At 33.1% G+C, this 20681-nt stretch overlaps 2 protein-coding genes across 2 annotated transcripts; one reads left to right on the top strand and one right to left on the bottom strand.

The window, feature by feature from the left end:
- Positions 1-149: 149 nt before the first annotated feature.
- LOC144844259 (COP9 signalosome complex subunit 4-like) lies at positions 150-8916 on the bottom strand. Its single transcript, XM_078701087.1, has 10 exons — positions 8811-8916; positions 6471-6550; positions 6073-6224; positions 5239-5342; positions 4749-4902; positions 4366-4516; positions 3761-3931; positions 2287-2402; positions 1454-1538; positions 150-1348 (listed from the first exon to the last, which is right to left on the bottom strand). The coding sequence occupies exons 1-10, from the start codon at positions 8882-8884 to the stop codon at positions 1215-1217; spliced, it is 1221 nt and encodes a 406-aa protein (XP_078557213.1). The 5' UTR covers positions 8885-8916; the 3' UTR covers positions 150-1214.
- Positions 8917-9118: 202 nt separating this feature from the next.
- LOC144844706 (protein lin-54 homolog) lies at positions 9119-19035 on the top strand. The gene is made up of 10 exons (XM_078701731.1): positions 9119-9206; positions 9962-10720; positions 10942-11128; positions 11491-11618; positions 12413-12610; positions 13120-13211; positions 13583-13657; positions 14087-14327; positions 14764-14960; positions 15666-19035. Exons 2-10 carry the CDS (start codon positions 10022-10024, stop codon positions 15856-15858), a joined length of 2010 nt encoding a protein of 669 aa, XP_078557857.1. The 5' UTR covers positions 9119-9206; positions 9962-10021; the 3' UTR covers positions 15859-19035.
- The last annotated feature ends 1646 nt before the right edge of the window (positions 19036-20681 follow it).

Below are 20681 nucleotides of genomic sequence, written 5' to 3'. Positions count from 1 at the left end.
AAGGAATACTGCATTAAGTTAATTTTTAATTAGATTTACTGCAGTAAACGACCAGTTTAAATACATTGTTGTGTAGCATTCTGAACTACCACAATGTAAGGGTTCATGCAGGGAAAATCATGAAATCGTACTAAAATATTTTCGTCATATTTAAGTCATAATTTGGCTTTTATTAAAGTCATGGAAAGCAACATAAAAATTAAAACAATTATACTGTACTATTATTTTGCTTTGCTACGATGTCTAGTCTGTCAATTCAAAGGTCATGGCATTTTGGCTAGAACGTGTATACACCTTGAAAACGTGTTGAATAATGAACTTTATATTTCATGAGGTCACACTTTTTTCATGCCTGAACTTCAATCAATTTCACTACCGTATGTTTCAACAGAAAATAAATAAATTACTAGATGTTAGTTTGTCACCGGACCATGACAAAATAAAGAAAATCCTGATTAGGCCCTCTAATCGTTGCTTACCCAGGTCAGGACATCTACTCTTTTTGATTATTGTGTACCAAGTTCTTTAACATGCACTGAATATACACAGGTCAACAACTTTATGTCTCATCCGAAGGGTGAGGCAATGAAAGTAAAGCATATGGCACAGCCAGGCTAGAACTCAATTTATTTTACATGTACTACTGACTATATTTGGATTTTATTTCTGTGAATGATGGTACAGAGCTTTGTACGGTACCAGCAGTATTTTTTGTTTATGTCCAAATTTTAATTATACAAGTACAATGAGCTGTTTAATGATTTAAGAGAGAGAGTTTTAATTTAGTTTTAACTTGCAATCTAAATAAATATACAATGTTATGTTGGTAATAGCAAATTACAGTAAGCAGTTTACTACAAACCAAACCAATGAATTGCTTTAGTATCTTTTTGTTCGATCAATGCAGTTGTAATAAAATCAATATTACAAGATGAACATGATGGACAACAACGAGTGGCTCTGGGATCGCGTAAAAAATGTCCTTCTTGGTCTAGCTTCACTGCAAATTCGATCCAGCACAACCGTATAGTTTATAATAGGAATCGGCAGAATCCATTTCCGGTGGTGTAACAGGTAGAATGCAATATACAGTACTACATATATATATATACATTGCACCTGTAAATGATATCCAATTAAATTTTCTGTATGTTTGGATGTTATTATCACATCATTGTCAGTCATAAGAATGTCACATTTTAATACAGTTTGTTTCATTGGACCATTTGGTTTTCCCCTAATGCTGCCGTCCAATCAGGTGCGTGCTGTTGTATCTTTTCGATGACATCATTTACTTGGCCACATAAACTCTGAATTTGTCTATCCCACTGAGGTAGAGCGTCTCTCGCTGTGGAATTATTTAAAAGTAATTTATAACAAATCAATTGATAATAAATTAATAATGATTATTAATTTATCTTTACAAGATATTTATTTAAAAACAACTACTTACTCTCAAAATGAACGATGCTGTCAATCTGATCAATGTATCCCGACATTCTGCCTTCTGATATCATTTGGGATGCAATTTTTTCAGCCTAAAAAGAAATATTTTGTTATAATACTTTTTAATACATTTTCACTATCTATTTTGTTTTTTACTAAACTCAATTTTAAACAAAGAATAAAATGGATCAAAGCTACATTCCCTACGTTTTTTAGATCTAATTTAAGGTCATTTAATGTAAAAATAAGTACTATATGGTCCTATTGCGATAATTTGTTTTCGTCTTTAAACGGTTACAAATATGAAAAATAAGACGCTTCTAACAATTTAAGCGGCCCAACATAAATTGCACGCAGATTTATTTTTTTTGCTTTTCTTCTGCGATTCACCCACTTTCAATCGATCATAAAAGCCAAAACAAATGGAAGAATCGTAACATTCAACGAAAATACAGGGTTTCCTCCAATTTGTATTAACATATTCTGGCAAAAACAGAAAGAATTAATGCAGCAATTAGACAACGTCAGGCTAGGCCTATAGCTAGTGTACGATGTTCGTACCTTACTGCTGTTTACCAGCTAGGGCTACAAAACTAAAGACCGTCCACAAAAGGACATTCACTGTAAGCTACTTAGGTAGTGCATTGTTTCTCTCTTTTTATCATAATTTACCAAAAAACTTAAGATAAGGAATGACCTGGTTTAATGTTTAGTAATATATATGCATTATTTTTACAAAACTTAACAATTGTAGGGAATAGGTTTTAAATAAAGATCGAAATGGATTAAATAAAGATTGAAATGGATTAAATAAAGATTGAAATGGATAACAAGGCTCACCTTAGTTGGTGGAATTTCCAGCAGTGATCCTAATTCCTCAAATGTGATGTTATTGTAAAGTTTGCTAGCAGATAGTAGATTGTGTTCAATTATTGCACGGTCTAAAATGCTAGATCCTGCCAAACAACAAGTGGGGTTTTAATTGAAGTCAAGATATTAGAAGATTTCTAGACGATAACAAGTGTCGTCTTGTAATGATTGAAATATGTCAATGCTATACGTGGTAGTGGTTGTGTTGTAAATAAACTGTCAGTCAGAGGCTGTTTTCCACTAGGTAAATTTGTTGAAAGAAAGAAGTCAGCTTATATGAATTCACATTTCCATTTAGTAGTTTGAATAGTTTCTACTTGTTGCAAAAACATTTGGTTTGCGTGAGTGTGTGGAAAGGCTTTAACGGTATAGACGAAGAGGCATTCAGTTCCTTGGGAATAATAAAGGCTAGAATCATGGCCCTGATCTTGGAACCTCTTTATGGAACTCGCCATCTGCTGTTAATGTTAGTGAGAACAGTCTTTAATGGTATAGAAGAGGCAATCAGTTCTTTGGGAATAAAGGCTACAATCATGGCCCTCTTTACCCTATCGTTATGCCCCTTATGGAACTCGCCATCTGCTGTTAATGTTAGTGAGAACAGTCTTTAATGGTATAGAAGAGGCAATCAGTTCTTTGGGAATAAAGGCTACAATCATGGCCCTCTTTACCCTATCGTTATGCCCCTTATGGAACTCACCATCTACTGTTAATGTTAGTGAGAACAGTCTTTAATGGTATAGAAGAGGCAATCAGTTCTTTGGGAATAAAGGCTACAATCATGGCCCTCTTTACCCTATCGTTATGCCCCTTATGGAACTCGCCATCTGCTGTTAATGTTAGTGAGAACAGTCTTTAATGGTATAGAAGAGGCAATCAGTTCTTTGGGAATAAAGGCTACAATCATGGCCCTCTTTACCCTATCGTTATGCCCCTTATGGAACTCACCATCTGCTGTTAATGTTAGTGAGAACAGTCTTTAATGGTATAGAAGAGGCAATCAGTTCTTTGGGAATAAAGGCTACAATCATGGCCCTCTTTACCCTATCGTTATGCCCCTTATGGAACTCACCATCTGCTGTTAATGTTAGTGAGAACAGTCTTTAATGGTATAGAAGAGGCAATCAGTTCTTTGGGAATAAAGGCTACAATCATGGCCCTCTTTACCCTATCGTTATGCCCCTTATGGAACTCACCATCTGCTGTTAATGTTAGTGAGAACAGTCTTTAATGGTATAGAAGAGGCAATCAGTTCTTTGGGAATAAAGGCTACAATCATGGCCCTCTTTACCCTATCGTTATGCCCCTTATGGAACTCACCATCTGCTGTTAATGTTAGTGAGAACAGTCTTTAATGGTATAGAAGAGGCAATCAGTTCTTTGGGAATAAAGGCTACAATCATGGCCCTCTTTACCCTATCGTTATGCCCCTTATGGAACTCACCATCAGCTGTTGTGGCTTTCTGGTGGTCAGCTAGTGATGCTGCAAACTCTTTTAACTGATCCCCTCGGATTATTCTCTCTAAGTACATCTTCTCTAGGATTCCATAGGCAGGTAACTTTTGACATCGTTCATCTTTGAACAAGGTTGCCAGCATTCTTGATCTTTGTTGCCCTAGAATTAACATAACAAGTGAATTTTAGCATAACATTGTTATGGAGTGATAACAGAAACCTTCTGTTTACTTATTCATTCATTCATAAATGTGTCCCTATTTATCAAATTTTATGTATGTATTTTATATCTAAATTTAACTTCCTTTATACTTTGTGTGTGGAAAATAAAATAAACAAACAAGACAAGAGACACGATTGATCTTACTGATACAAAAAAAAAACAACAAGGCATGTTGATAGCCACCACACCATATATTGACTATCGAAACAGTCAACTGGGCATATTAGAAAATACTGCATGCACAGTCGACCATGTTGATGGCCACCACACCATATATTGACTATCGAATCAGTCAACTGTGCATATTAGAAAATACTACACTGTGCACAGTTGACCATGTCTATAGACCCTTCGCCCGTCAATAGTCTTACCTGCTGATGCCAGTATAGCACAATGTAAAGCATGCTTCAATGCAGTCATCCTCTCATCAGTTGCAATAATTGTCTTGTATGATAACTCATTGTATCTCTGAGCAGCTTCAATAAACTTTCTTCTGTAATCTAATACACGTGCATAACACACCTAAATGAGATATCAATAAAAATATAATTGTATTTTATAATTTTAAGATTTATACACATTACAAACAATTGTCATTTTTAAGCGAACCTAAAATCTTGGGTATAGGGTTATTAAAAACAATGTTTTTCATTGGAAATAGAATTTAATTAGAAATAAAAGACCAAGAATTTAAAAATAATTCCTCCATGATAATACATATAATCAGTAACCATCTACATTCCTGGTTACAGACCTTGTAATGAATATGTAGCTGTTCATTCTTTGATTCCGCCTGCAGCAAGGAAGCCCTTTTGATATAGGCTTCAGCTTGCACAGGATCATCGTCTTCGAGGTACAGCCTAGCAATTTTTAGGTACGTCTCCAGCTTGTAGTCGACTGAGTACTGCCTGAAGGTAAAGATATGATATTTGTATCATGCTTGTGTCAATTTCAAATCACTGATATAATAAGGAAGAATATTATTTCAAATCATAATTTAAGTTATCCTTTATTTTAACGTTATTCAATTATGGTTTAAAAATAGAAGTAGCATTGCATAATAATCGGAATTGCGCAAAATTGACATAATATAAAAAGTATAACAAAATATAAAATTCCATTTTAAAGGTTCATTCAATATCTCTTTGAAAAAGAAAATGTTGTTCAAACTGGACTCTTTATCATTATTTTGCATTTATTTGCATCAAAAGCAGTAATAAATAAAACTGCAAATAAATTGTTACCTTTGACCTGTTTCTAACGGAATACCAACAAGCACAAATGCAGCCTGCCTCCATTTTGATTCTCTCTCATATATATTAGCCAAATGTTGTCTTGTTGTTGCAACCTGTAAAATAAGAAACATGATTCATTAATGTGTGGTGAACACAAAGAATTTTGTTTACATCTAATAATACAGTTGGATTCATTGCTACTGTAAGTATTTATCTTACAGATGCATACAGATGCGGCATATTTATAATCTTTCATCACTATACTTTATTTGCAAGGTCGTATGATTCTGTAAGTATGGCAACCTAGCTTAAATCAAGTCACTTTTTCTTTAGATAACATAATGGCACAATTTTGTTAAATATATTAAAGATACTGTATATTGCACTGCCACCTCACCCCTCCCCCCCCCCCCCCACCACAAAAAAACAATGTTTTTGTTGAATATGCCATTTTAATGTAACACGTTATTCCCTTTGACCAAAAATTTGATCGAAAAAAAAAAATGTACATGAAAAAACTGTAATTTAACACCAAAAAAATGTCAAATTGACTGGAAGTCAATGGGTTTTTGGTTGAATTTTACTGTTTATTTTGTTTTTTCATAAGTGAAAACATGATTTTGTAAATTTTTTTCCTATGGAAGTGATTAACTTAAAACTGTGAAATGATCCATTCAAACTCTTTTTTTAAATTAATTTTTATTTTTCATGTTTTTGGGGGACAATAAAAATATTGTCAGTTTCATTTTTCATCATACTGTAAATTACTGAATTTATTTCTTGACGATGAAAAGATGACAGATGATCTTTTATGAGAACCATGTCATCTCTTTCAAATATTACCTGTTCTTCAAATGAGACCACTCGAGGATGAACCTTGTCTAAAAGAAAGTTTGACACTTGACATGAGAGAGGGTCTGGCAAAGAGGCTAGGTGGGTACATATCTCTGTAAGAAGCTGTCTGGAAATAACTAGGCTAACATTCTCATTTACCACTGAAAAAAAGAAATATTTTTTGTTCATATAGAGAAAAAAATGAAGATTGCGTGTTTGAGCAATGTTCCTATTCTAGCATTATACATATTATATATATTTCATCAATCAACGGCTTACATATAATTTCTTCATTTTGGTAGCAATAAATATACCACTACCAGAGTAGTATTTGGCAAAGGGAAAAATGCTGCAAGAGAGAGTTAGAATTAAAAACAATTCTTGAAAAAAATTATTATTTTTCTTACTTGTTTCAATAAATGCTTGAAAACCATCGATAAGGTCGTTACCAGTTAGTGACTGTATGTGCAAAAGAACCTTACGATATCTGCAAACAAAAAACACAATAAAATGTGCAGAGAGAATGTTACTGTATTCAATAACGATACCAAAATATTGATTTTTCTGAAAATTAAGACAATATACAGTATAGTACAGTAGTCCATTAATATTATTAGGCATAACATTTTTTTTATTTAAACATTGGACGATATCATGCGCACAAACATATAGACCTATACAAAGAAAGTAATTTTAAATGTAAAATTAAAAGCATAATTTAAAAAATAGTCCTAGTCTAGGCATCTAGTCTATGTAGGCCTCCCGGATTCCCGGCCTCCCTCTACACAAATTAAAAAAATAATTAAAACTAGATTTAATTCGTCACTATGACGAATTATAGGTTATATGCATTGATTAAAATAAAGATAATTGATTTGTAAAAGATATATTGATTGATTGATTTTCTCAGAATCTTTAATTATTTATAATATATGCTAGGATCTTACTAACGCAAATACAATAGCCGGTATCGCAATCCGATCAAAGATCCCTCTGCGTATAATGTCATAAACCACATTTGTTACATAATAATAAAGACATAAGTTTTTTAATCTGTTATAATACTGCACGTTTTAAATTGTTTGCAATATTGTTGTTTTAATCTACCAAGCAAAGTGAATTTCCATTTTTATGGACAAATAAAATTTCTTGAATCTTGAATCTTGACATAAGTTTCTTTTTATCTAGATTTCATTATAAATCATGTGTATAATCTATACACTAAGAAATAAAATTGAACAAACAATACAAATAATAAAAAAAAATCTTATTTCGTTTCGTTACCCAAAGTGAGGCTCGATCTCGGTACCTTGAATGCTATAGACACGAGCACAGACCACCGAGCCATACGCAACTTACTAAAACATGTAGAATGATTCCTCCGTGTATTTACTATTCAGTAGCCACTTTGGTGCAGATAGATTATTACATACCGCAATGAATTATAATTTATTACTATGATGACATCTTTAAAAATTTAAAAAAATGATGCACTGTCAAACTATATACTTTTAACTTTAATATATGAAATTCTTAAGAAAGAAAGTTAATGTTAAGTTTGTTATTTCGGCCTAAGAAAATGTCAAAATTTGTTTGATTGTCGAAATTAATTTTTTTTAATTCAATATGCAATTAATGATGACTTAATCAACTTTTGTTCTCTTAATTTGATAATAAATCATACATATGATACATACACTTCAAGAAAATGAAATAAAAAATAGGTGTTCCCCAGCATTCTGACGATATATATTAATTTTAAAATTTAGCATATTTTCACTATTTTGTTAACTTATACGTGCGTAGCCTGTCACTTTTGACGTGCTTGTATAACGCAATTTCGAGTTGAAAAGTGAATCAAATATGATGATATTATTAAAGAAAGATTGTAAAACAGAAATCGGGCAAAAAGAGTGCGCATTAACGTTTAACGCGCAGTGCGCGTGCAAAATTCTGCGCACTCGTGGCAATTTTTTAAACGCTTAAAATTGCCTGAAACGTACTCTAATTTCATCGAAAATAAATTTTGACAATTTTAAAACTTTTAAGCGCGCGTACGCATGCGTTATATGCGCTACGCACGTAATTATATTGCCATATGATGAAATATGACCTAAAATTTATGAGTACCAAATTTTGTTTAAAAGTGATTCATGCTTGTGAAGATATGATTACAAACGTGATTTCATTAAATCGCGCGTAGACCGCGTAATTTATGATTGCGCACCGTGAAAACATGACCACATCGATTCCTGGCCATAAGGAATATACTCTGAAAAATTGACTTAGCTAGATGAAACTGATGCCAAGATAATTCACGGACAAAATAGTGCTAAGGAAAGAATAAATAAATAAATAAATAAAGATCCTGACAGAATCAAGAGGTTATATGCATATCATGCATATAACCTAATAAAGAATTTTAAAAATAAAAAAAAATACCTAAAAAGAACATTATTTTGATTAGTTCATACAGATAAAGTAGTTGCTATTACTAATTGCGAATAGGGTTCGTTAATAAATTAAAACACCATTTTAAATATAGGAAGGCCTAGGCCCAGGTAGGCCAAAAGCTCTTTCCACCTATCAACCACACACACAGAGCCACATGCTCGGGGAAATCCGCATAATACACGTCCTGTTGTTCGGTGAGCATGGCCTACGAAAATAAAATAACATGACAACTAAGTTGTAGATATCACTTGAGTTACTAAAGGTAATAATATAACAGTTAATAACAAAATTACTTGTCTGCGAGGTCTTTAGGCGATCCAGAAGACGCTAATAATGTAGAAAGTTGTTGTCGTACGGACGCAGCCATTTTGAATTGGAGAGACAGAAATCAGTTTACTGCTACATAGCGAGATATATTTAGCTTTTTTAAATACTTAAATTGTTAAAAATATATTTGAAATACTATATTGATAATAAATTATTATTAATATTTGAATAAATGTATATTCATGTTTTTTAAAAATCATAAAATATTTTATAGTATTTAGTGTCAAGCCTGACTTTTTTTCTGGTGGCACAATTTTCATTATGGGATAGTAATGGTGGGCGCGTGATTTTGAACAAATTTCACCAAATCATCAGCCCAAAACTCCCTTCCAAAGAACGATTTTATATAAAATATACTTTAGGTAAGACATATAGCTATTGAGGTATTTATACATTATGTGTTTGTGTGTTTTATTTTAATACAAAATGTAAAAATATGTGTGAAACTGAGGCACGATATGAACCCTCCCGATCGCGGATATTGTCAACACGGGTTTCGGTGTGTCATTCCACACAGCTCGGTCGTGGTTGTGTAGGTGGTGTAGGACCTTGCCTAGGCCTAGAAAAAATGTATACACACATTGAACAATTAAAGAAATGTAGGCCTAAATAGTTATTATTTTAAAAACATATTAATTATAAAACACGTATAAACATAGCAGCTGAAGAACTTGCAGTTAACATTCTGTGTGCAGTGCTGTGTCATCCTAAAAAAAGTCTTTGTTTTTTGTCCACATCAAGTACTGTACAGACATAGTATAGGCCTAGAGCGATGATAAACTATCTTCCAACTCTTGGTTTTTGAGACTTGCTATTCACTCTGCTAGCATACTTTCTGCTTCAGCTTTAGAAACACAATTCTACCTCTCTTATTTATATTTTTATTGTTTTTTGCTAAGTTAATACTATTACTAGGCTAGTAAGTATAAAAACATTTGCTCATTTTCTGGGACTAGTAATTTATTTGTGCTTATATAAAAACTTTAAATGTAGTGTATAGTATCTAAATTGAATTTTTCCAGTTTTTGGTATTGTTACTGTACTGCACAATACTGAATGCAAATACATTGATTTTAACATTTAAATTCTTTATTGCCAATTTTCTTTGTACTCATAGGAATGTACTGCTGTCAATTTTTTTAATGAAACACAAATTGTTAAATTAAAATATATTGTCATGGAAGACTCATCTAGTGGCAGTGGTCAAAGCAAAAGCAAAATGGAAGCAGCGACTATTACAACCATCGCTGCAGCTGCCTCGCAGGGCCAGTCTATCAGTATAGCTGGAAAGACTGGTCAATTGATCACTACAAGTAAAGGACAGACAATTGTACTATCAGCTCCAAACTTACAAACAAATGTTATTCCGATATCGTTAGCTCCTGCTAAGCCAGTGGTTACCGTATCAAGTATAAATCCAACTGCAACATCAGCCGCCGTTCAGGCTATTTTAAAACGTCCCCCTCCATCAATTGGACAAAATCAGGTACTCACAAAAGTTATCATTACTAAAAACCCTACCACAAATAAGATTGTGTCGGTTGCTGGTACCACGCCAAAGTTAACGTCTGGAATTTTACAAACAGTTGATGGTAAATTATTGACTCCAGGTTCACCGGTGAAGGTGATTACAGTCACTCAGGGCAGTCTACTAAATAAAAACATTGTTATATCAAGTAGTGCAATGTCCAAACTTATAGCTGGTCAAACCATCACCTCCAGCTCTACACAAATTAAGAGTCCTGTTAAATCATCAGTCACAACACCAAAGAAAATAGCCCCAGCTCCGCCACGACCCCAGCAGGTCATAATAAAAGGATTGGTAACGACGTCAAAGACAACGCCCTCTGTTACAACTGTAATTGCAAGTGGAATTGTAAGTATAATGTAGTGATCTTTGCAGCGGTTTCTATAAGTTTTTTCAGTTAAAGATATTGTAAATGTAAATTGATTCAAAACTAACATATAACTAACACAAAGAATGGAATAATTAACTGCCAGATTAAATGTTGAAGATTTCAAATGATCAAAACCCACTGTTAATTAAACACTTTTGCTAACAAAATTCTATAAGATTTTCTTTTGTTCTTTATGCAGAACACAGCTCCATCAACGAACTTAGTGTTGCAGCAAAATGTGTCTGGAATTGCAAGTTTACAACAGGCGGGTACATCATTGACGTTCAGTAATGCTAGCAATCTTCAACCTATCCAAGTAGCTGGTAACAAGTTCCCATACATTCGTCTAGTCACTGTACCATCGTCTTCAATTTCAACAACTACAGGTTAGAACAAAAAGTTTATAATTGAATGGTTTTTTAGTTAATATTATAATTATTATTATTAATTTCTTAAAAATTTTATTATTTTTGGATTAATTAAAATGATAGACTTTGTCATCCTAAAGATTTTGATGGACAAAAATATAGCAATAAGCAATCTAGCAGTTTTTTAATGCGGTATTGCAAAAAAAAAGTTCTAAAATCATTCTGACATAGAGTAAAAGAGAATCAAAAGGTGCTGAAGCTTGAAAAGGTTGTGTGGTTTAGGAGGAGGAGGAGAGAGTTGCAACAAATGTTGGGTTAGTGCTATTTATAATTGATATATTGATAGCAGTGATGAAGATTATTGCTTTTATTTTTGATAGGTAAGCAGATAATTCAACAAGCAGCACCCCAACAACAAGCAACCAGAAATAAAGTGATTTTATCAAACAATAGTCTTATGCCTCAGCAGTTTCGAATGCAAGGTGTCCCTATTGCACCTGCCACACAAGTAAGTCTAATGCCTCTAGTACAAACAATTTTACGTACTAGTTTTATGCTACAGTTTTTAAAGTGTTTTAGTTTACCCTTTTGTCACTCCATGTCATGTCCCCATATAATGTGCAAGTCGTGTATTGAACCCTTATTTGATAAATGTAATACTGTACACTGTTCCGTTTGTAATATTGTTTGTTATTGTTTATTTTGCATTGTTTATGTTTTGTATAATACATTTCCTTGAGGATGATCAGTTTTAGACAGATGAACCAACCTCTTTAAAGATGGTTCAAATAAAAATTTGATTATTACATATTAAATAGTATTTTAGGGTGGGTGGAGGTTCTTGTAGGTCATAATATTAGTGAAACACTTTACGACTTCTTCAAGCATATATTATTAACTGTGCAGTATGGACAAAAAGTGTTAAATACTTTCGAAAGAATGAAAAATCATTGATACATTACAAATATTTACAAAAGTGTACAAATAGTTGTACAGTAGTTGGAGATTGTTATGATATTTCATATTATTCTAATGTATTTGAAGAATATATTTGTAGCTTGTAGTTGGCTTAGAAGAAACTAAAGCTTTGTCTACACTATCACACTTTATGTGACAAAAAAATGTGATGTGCCCATACAGATGGCAAGATCATATGATATCACTACCATATTTGGGAATATCACTACCATATTTGGACACATGACACTTTTCTTGTCAAACTAGTTTGATAGTGTAGACAGAGCTTAAGTTTTGGTTCTTGTAGTTTTATAGTTTGTAAATGATGTTGTGTTCTCTTCATAGGTTGCCATAAGGTCTGCATCCACATCTTCTACCACAACAGCCAAACGTATGATAATGCCAAACAGACCGGTTCAAATCCAACCAAACACATCTACTAGCCAGGTTTCTGGCAAGCTAAGCATTCCAGCAGGAACACTCTTAACAGGAAATAATCTTTCACAGAACATCACAGTTTTACCTGTACAATACATTGCTCCTGTAAGTATATACTTGACTTTATTGCAAGCAAAAACAACATAACCCTATTGTGAAATATTATTTATAAATAGATAGATATAGTAGCCTTAAAATGGTCCAAATTTCCCTATCAACTGTATAAAGGAACCTTGGGGTTGCATTTTTTTTTTGGTTCTGTGCTGTATTGCTTGTATCCTTTAAGGGTCTTTCACACCTGTTCCAGCACGGTGCCAGCAAATCAAATCAATGCTTCGTTTGCACAACGCTCCACACAGCTATGCGCCAATCGATATCCATGTAGCCATATGAAAACTAAAAATTTACATATGATTTGACGGTGTCGCACCGAGACCGTGCCGGAACAAGTGTGAAAGACCCATTAGGCAAGATGCTTCACATTCTGTGCCTTTGGTCCATAGAGAACCTGATCCTGATTTACTCTATCAAAGACATAAGGCCTTTAAAAAGTTACTTTCCATATTTGTGCACAAGTGCTTTAGTGAATTGAATATAATTTGATATCTTGTTAGGTTGGACAGCAAAATCAAAATACTGCTTCGTATATTCCAATTTCAACCAAGCCACCAACAGCAATATCAGCTGTACGACATAGTTTAAATGGGTAAGTAAGAGAGAATTTGCTTGAATTTAAGAGTGTACAGTAAAATATAGTACTGTATACTGTATTAATTTTTAAACATGATGTGCTTGTCTGATTCTCACTAGCTGCACATTAGCTAACAGCTCCTCTGATTTGATGCATCACAATGGGTGACTAATTGATTGCCCTTTGATTAAATGTTGTTAGTGATAAATCAAATAACGTCAGCGTTGTGCGCAACTACAGTATTGGAACCAGCTGTAAAGCTGTGAAACATTAAACATTTGAATTGTTACGTGCATTTTAAGAGTTACAGTAAAGTGGGTAGACCATCTACTACTCATTAAAATATTGTATTGTAAAATTAATAACATTACTACTATATACACTAGTGGCAGTCAACCAGAACCTCCAGGAACAAGGCCTAGAAAACCATGTAACTGCACAAGGTCTCAGTGTTTAAAATTGTAAGTATGTTCATATTTTATGAAAGCATCGCCAGCCCTCTAAAACAATGCATTTCCAAATTCTTTTAATATGTTCTTTCAAGTACGTTCTTAAAACTTGAATTCTTAAGCTTTGTCTACACTATCAAACTTTATTTGACAAAAAATGTGATGTGCCCATATATGGACATGATGATGTCATATCACTACCATATTTGGGTACATTACACTTTATCAATGCAACTGGAATATTGTATATATATATATATATATAATATGAATATTTTATTCATTTGGGGTTGGGTCAACCGGCTCAGCTACAGTGATTAAGTTCACTTAGGTTGACCCTGGACTCCCCAATTTCAATTTTTGTTTGTTATGTATATATTGAAATTGACTGAATAAATAATGAAATTAAATATATAATTCTCTGTTCAAATTGCTTTCTAGATATTGCGATTGTTTTGCGAATGGAGAGTTTTGTAGCAATTGTAACTGCAATAATTGTTTGAATAATTTGGATCATGAAGATGAAAGAAGTCGTGCAATCCGTTCATGTCTTGAAAGGAACCCCCAGGCTTTTCATCCGAAGATCGGGAAGGGACGAGGCACGGCAGGGGAACGCCGCCATAACAAAGGATGCAACTGTAAACGATCAGGATGTCTCAAGAACTATTGTGAATGTTATGAGGTAACTTATGTATTTCATAATTATTTATCATTTTTTGTATCAATGAAACAGATCCTATATATTTCTCATTTTTTGTCCTTTTAGTCTCCGCTTATAAATCATACCGATTTGCATATTTTGTTTCTATGCGTTTGCGTTTGCATATTTCTAGCCCGTTTTTTGTAAGCGAAAATTCAAAAAATGATTTTGATGTTTAGAACTTTGAAGCAAATTACATAAAGCTCTGTCTACACTAATCAAACTAGTTTGACAAAACAAGTGTGATGTGCCCAAATATGGTAGTGATATGACATCATGTCCATATATGGGCGCATCACATTTTTTTGCCACATCAATTTTTATAGTGTAGACATGGCTTAGATAGAATTTTACTGTCTGCTTTGTATGTTCACACCTTATTATAACAATTGAACAAACATCTTGTGATTTCTTACAGGCGAAAATTCTGTGTTCGTCAGCTTGTAAGTGCTATGGCTGCAAAAACTTTGAAGAAAGTCCTGAACGTAAAACGTTGATGCATTTAGCAGATGCCGCAGAGGTCAGAGTTCAGCAACAAACAGCAGCCAAATCTAAACTTTCACAATTCCAGGACTTTCCTTCAAAAGCACCTATGACAAATGAGTCTGGTGAAAGGTTAGTGGTTAATGTATTTTTAAGTCAATTTTTATTACAATTATTATCAATATTATCAATTCAGAAATTTCACAATCTAGAGCCAGTGGAACAGTAGTTCCCTCCTAAATGGAAGAAGAAGGGATTATAAAATTATTAAAAAGTATAAAATATTGATAGAGGAGATGCAACAAATGCAAATGGCTGAAAATTGAATTTGCAAAAAAGCATGAGTCATAGAAAACAACTATGGAAGCTAATATTAAAAAAAATAATTAATTTACATTTTAAACATTTAATTTCTACTTTGATATCACCCGATTCCCATTTTTGTATCTCCACATACTATCAATTTCCGAAGTATGATAGGAATATTTGGTAATACAGCATCTCATTTATATCACATGTGGTGCCTGTATCATGTAAGGTTAGGTTAAGGGTTAGATTACTACTAGATACATGTGAAACACATGTGATGACGTTGTATTACCAAATATTACTATACTTCGGAATTAGATACTGTACCAAGAATCGGCTGTTGATTTATACAGTAATAAATTCAAAAGGGTTTAATAAAGAAAGCAGAAGACAAAAAACCAAGCACGTATTACAAAATTATTAATTATGAATTTCAATTATTAGATTGTATTGGCTTATAGTTTATATTGGTAATATTCAGAATAGAATACAGGACATTAATTTGTTATCATTTTATTTACTGTTCAGATTACCATATTCATTTATAACAAACGATGTTGCTGAAGCCACCTGCCAGTGTTTGTTAGCCCAGGCTGAGGAGACGGAGAGGAATGGTGACTTGCCCCATATAGGAGAACAGCTCATTTTAGAGGAGTTCGGCCGATGTCTTATGCAAATCATAGAATCAGCCGGAAAGACGAAAGGAAATGGTAGCATATGATGAAGAATAGGTTAGGTATGTTAGGAGTGACTCCTGATTGATAAATTTAGCTCTCATGATACTGGGGTGACAGAAGATGCAAGTGGGACTCCAAATCTTTACATTACATACTAATTTACATATTTTCACATGTGTAAGCTTAGTCAGTAACATTGTACCCTCAACACTTCTGCTCATTTTGATTTTTTATTTAATTTTGATTGGCTGCGTAGAGTGGTGAGCGGTAGGAAAGAAGGCGTGTTTTTCCTTGTTGTGTTCACAGCCCAATTTGCCACTAATGAGTGGCTAATCATGAAGCAGTATGCCAGTAATTCATCAGTATAGGTTATTCATTTCTTGGTACTAAGAAGTAGTTTGGAAGAACCAGGACCAATACAAGTGTTTTTGTAATATCATTGGACAGATCTGAGACCTTTTGAAAAATGTTGATTGTTATTTTCTCTATAGAACTCAATTGTTATAAATCTTACATCCTTGCAACAACTTGGGTAGGAGATCTTTGGAATTTTTTTTGGGTATTTTTATTACAAAATACGTTTCAATACCAATGCGCATCAATTACCATGTGCATAGTACACTCTAAGCTTGTAGTCCAAGGTGTTTGTTTGTGGTGTTATCCTTTTCAAACTAGATAACAGCAGAAATAGGGCTAGCTCATGACAAAACCTTCTAGACAGCAGGACAATTTCTACTAGGCTAACCTTAAAACAATCTTTTATATAAATTTATTGTCTTTCGGTCCCTATTGTTTGCTTGGATGCCCCTGTTTAGGAGAGTGTCCTATGCAAATTATGTAATACAGCATCCCATGTGCTTCACATGTGATGTCTGTAGCATGGAAAGTTAGGTTATGATCTATGATACAGGTTTGATGTGTGTTTCATGTGACGTACTGTATCACTAATGTGCTTATGATACTGGCCAAATTTAGACACAGTACCATGAATCTGTCTGTGTCCTTGAACACAAACTGATTGATCAGATGTAAATATGCATTAACTGCAAATGTAAAATACTGTACCATCTTGTGTCTTACAAAATAAACATTTGTGTACATTTTCAATTTATTATAACTGCTATATAAATCATAAAACCTCATTTTAAACCATGGCTAATTTTAGTTATTTAATTTACATACATACATTGTTTAAATCCATGTCAGATATGATATGACTGTATGTCTGTAAATGATTTAAAACTGTATATTTTGAAATGAATTTGAAAGGTGGTATACATAACGTAACTATACTTAATACATTTACCTGGTAGAGACAACATAAGTATACTGCCTATTTCATTAATTTAATTATGTTGTGAATGAAATAAATGCTTTTCTATATTCTACTATGGTCAACCCTCCCCAAAATAAAATTTTCATATACTCCTAAATTTTCAATATTTATTTTTAATATGAATTGCATTCTGAGAACCAAGTGTTTTAGCTAGGATCAATTGTGTCCAATTCTTGACCAAGGGAGTCCAGATTTGCACCAAGGGTGTCCGGTTTTGGAATTAGTGTGTTCAGTTTTGTGATTATCATCGTCATACGTTTCATGATACCATAATGAAAAAATATTACATTCATTTAATGATGTCTATTTCATTGCTTAAGTTTAGTTAAGTTCCCACTCGATCGCAACACAAGGATGTAATCTCACCATAAGTAATTGAACCAATCACAACGCGATAGATCATCCAAACTTTTGCTTGTGATTGGTCAACTCACCAAGTGAAAACCAAGCTTTAGACTATGTATTTCCAATTGATTTGTGCAAGTTTCAACTAGCCTTTAATATATATGCTGCTTTCTCTCGTTTCTCTCGTTATTTATATTGTTTAGATCAGCTTTTGCCAATTGCATCTTATTTTTCATCGACAATTTACTAAGACAGATTGAGCTTAGCCCCATTTATTGTTTCAAATTTTTTTTTTTTCAAATATCAGACATTTAAATGTATTTAACTTTATTTGTGGCAACTTTAACTTAACTGGTAACTGCCAACAAATTAACCTGAATATCAGAGTGCATACTATTTAAAATGAAATAAATTTGAGTTAAAATGTTTGTATTTAATACACGTTGCTTTGCTCAGAGCAAGCATGGTTTTAAACTATAATTGTATTACTAACACCACGGATGAATTAGTTCTAGTCTCAACTAATTTCTTCTTTACTTGTTCAACAATGATAGATTTTGAAGTTTATGTAATTCATATAATGGGTATCTAGTATATAAGTAGTATTACTTATGAATTTCTGAATGTAAAAGCTTGCTTCCCACTTGCACACACACACAATTGTGTACGCGCAACGCTAGTGCGTTTACCAATCACAAGCGACAGTTCGGATGATTCATCGCGTCATGATAGGTCAAATTACATCCTTGCGTTGCGTCCAAGTGGGAACCAAGCTTACATAGAGTAATTTGCCATGAAAGAACGTTTAATATAGAGCAAATGCGTGCATGCCCATACGCAGCAAAGTTTTTTCCCTTACAGAATGCATTTCGCTTTTAACTAACCTCTGTTACATAAATGCATAAAGCTCTTCTATTGTATAATATTTAATTAATAAATAATTTAAAAGTTTCCCACATTGAAAATATTATTTTGTTTTAAATGATAATATGTTTACCAGTAGTAGCCTAGTAGTAAACAAAAATTACATTTTTGTGTGTTTTTAAATATGATTTAGATTATTAATTTATGATTTTGATTATACGCATCAGTGTATTTAAAATTAGTTATAAACAAGTGCTTCTTCTTCTGAGTTATATTTATCGTATTTGCATTTTAAATATATTTTATTCAATATTTTAAAAGGCTTTTTCAAGTTAACCTTTGACCTGAACATTTGGAATACAGTTGATGGTATTAATGGAGACTAGGGAAATATTTTTGAAGACAAAGATTGACACATTGATTGTAAATAATTGAAAAATATTTGAATAATCCAAACCTATTTTTTCTTAATAATATAACGAGTGTAAAGACTACTACTGTGCGGCCGAATTGCGGCCGTAATTCTAGGATTTCTTCAAGTATTTTATCGTAAACTGTATTTTGTAGAATTGTATATTGTATATACATATCAATTGTACGTATATGTAATAATAGTGACTGACATAGGGTGTTACATAGATTGCTGTATAATGGAATAGAATGTGATCACTATCAAGTAACTTGTCTTCTCTTCTTGTTGTTTGACTTCTACAGAGAACATTTTCGAGTACAGTACCACCTCACTGCTACACATTATCAAATGGTATAGCCAAAAACCACAATACAAATATGTTTCCTACTTCCTATAGGACCTATTGATCAGAATTTACTTTGTAGAGCGCATTATGCTAATAGCCCCAATGCGCTTTACATTAAAACAAAAATAGACAGAGAGAAATTAGTCAAAAGATAACTTTAAAAAATGAGTTTTTAATAACTGTTTGAATGTAACGATGGTGGATGCTTGTTGAATTGCAGGTGGTAAGTCGTCCCAAATAGCAACTGAGACACAGATGAATGAGCGACTTCCATAAAACTTTGTAGAAGGGCGGACAGAGTGAGAGAGATGAGACCTGAATGTTGGTGAAGAGTTGTGTATGGCTTTGTATGTAAGCAACATAATCTTCAATGAGATTCTCTGCACAACACAGGAAGCCAGTGAAGCTTCTCTAATGAAAGTGTTCCCTGCGTTTTATTATAAAAAAAATGTTTTGTAAATACCGAAGTCACTCGAAATGATTTAGTATCCGAACAAGGTTTCATTTTAAATAATGGCTGGTGTGAAATAAATATGACATCTTAATACTAATGGATCTACAAATTTTGAATTAATAATTGGAATTTGAGGATGTGAAAATAGCGAATAAAAGTGGCGCAGTCAAATTGACATATTGAAATTAAGGAAATAACGTAAACTATACATTTAATGTACTGATATCCTGGTCACATTCCAAAAGTTTCAGACGTTTGGTTTTCCGATTGTGAAAAACTAAATTTCTAGCAATTAAAATTCGATTGTAAACAGATGATGAATTTAAGATGAATTACCAATCAATTTGTAGCCTACATTATAATTCCATTAGGGTTGAAATAGATCTTAATGTTGAATGATTTTGATTTAAACAAGGCAATTACAGCAGACGGCAGATCTAATAATACGTTCTGTCGGAACACGCACTAAACTTTGACTTCAACAATAATTTGATTTAGTTGTTCCGCACGAGAAACACAAGTTTTAATAGTTGACACGCGATGATAAATGTATATAGATCTTAATGTCTGTGAGTTAATTTAATCGGTTGTTATAATGCTGCACGTAACAATTCCGAACCACTTATCAAAAGGAAGCAAGACAAAGTTTAACAAGATCCCGGTGGTGATCGCGGTTCATGCTACATTTACTCACGCATGCGCACATGGAATCAATTCATTTTTGTATTCGCCTATACTGTAAAACCAGGCTGTTTCATTGTCCCGTTGAAGTTAGCAGTTACTAGGAGATAAACAATGTGCTTATGTGGAATCCAGGGCGGCCAGTGATTGGACAGATATAATGTCAGATGAAGTACACAATTATGTACACTCGATAAAATGCCCATTTTTCAACAAAACCTTCATTGTACTAGGGGTCTGGTGTATTAAAAAAAGTTATTGTGTTTTCAACAAATGCTAGATTTGACATAAAAAGGGGTTATTGTGTGTTCGGCAAATGCTAGATTTGACTGAAAAGAGGGTTTTTGTGTTTTCGGCAAATGTTAGTTTTGACTGGAAATTATGCTAAAGATTAAAAAAATTTAATGTTAGAAATAATGTTACTTTTCC

This window comes from Antedon bifida, chromosome 6 (genome assembly GCF_963402885.1).
Source record: "Antedon bifida chromosome 6, ecAntBifi1.1, whole genome shotgun sequence".
Taxonomy (NCBI): Eukaryota; Metazoa; Echinodermata; class Crinoidea; order Comatulida; family Antedonidae; genus Antedon; species Antedon bifida.
The sequence above is the reverse complement of the archived record's forward strand: the minus strand, read 5'-3'. Positions and strand labels throughout refer to the sequence as shown.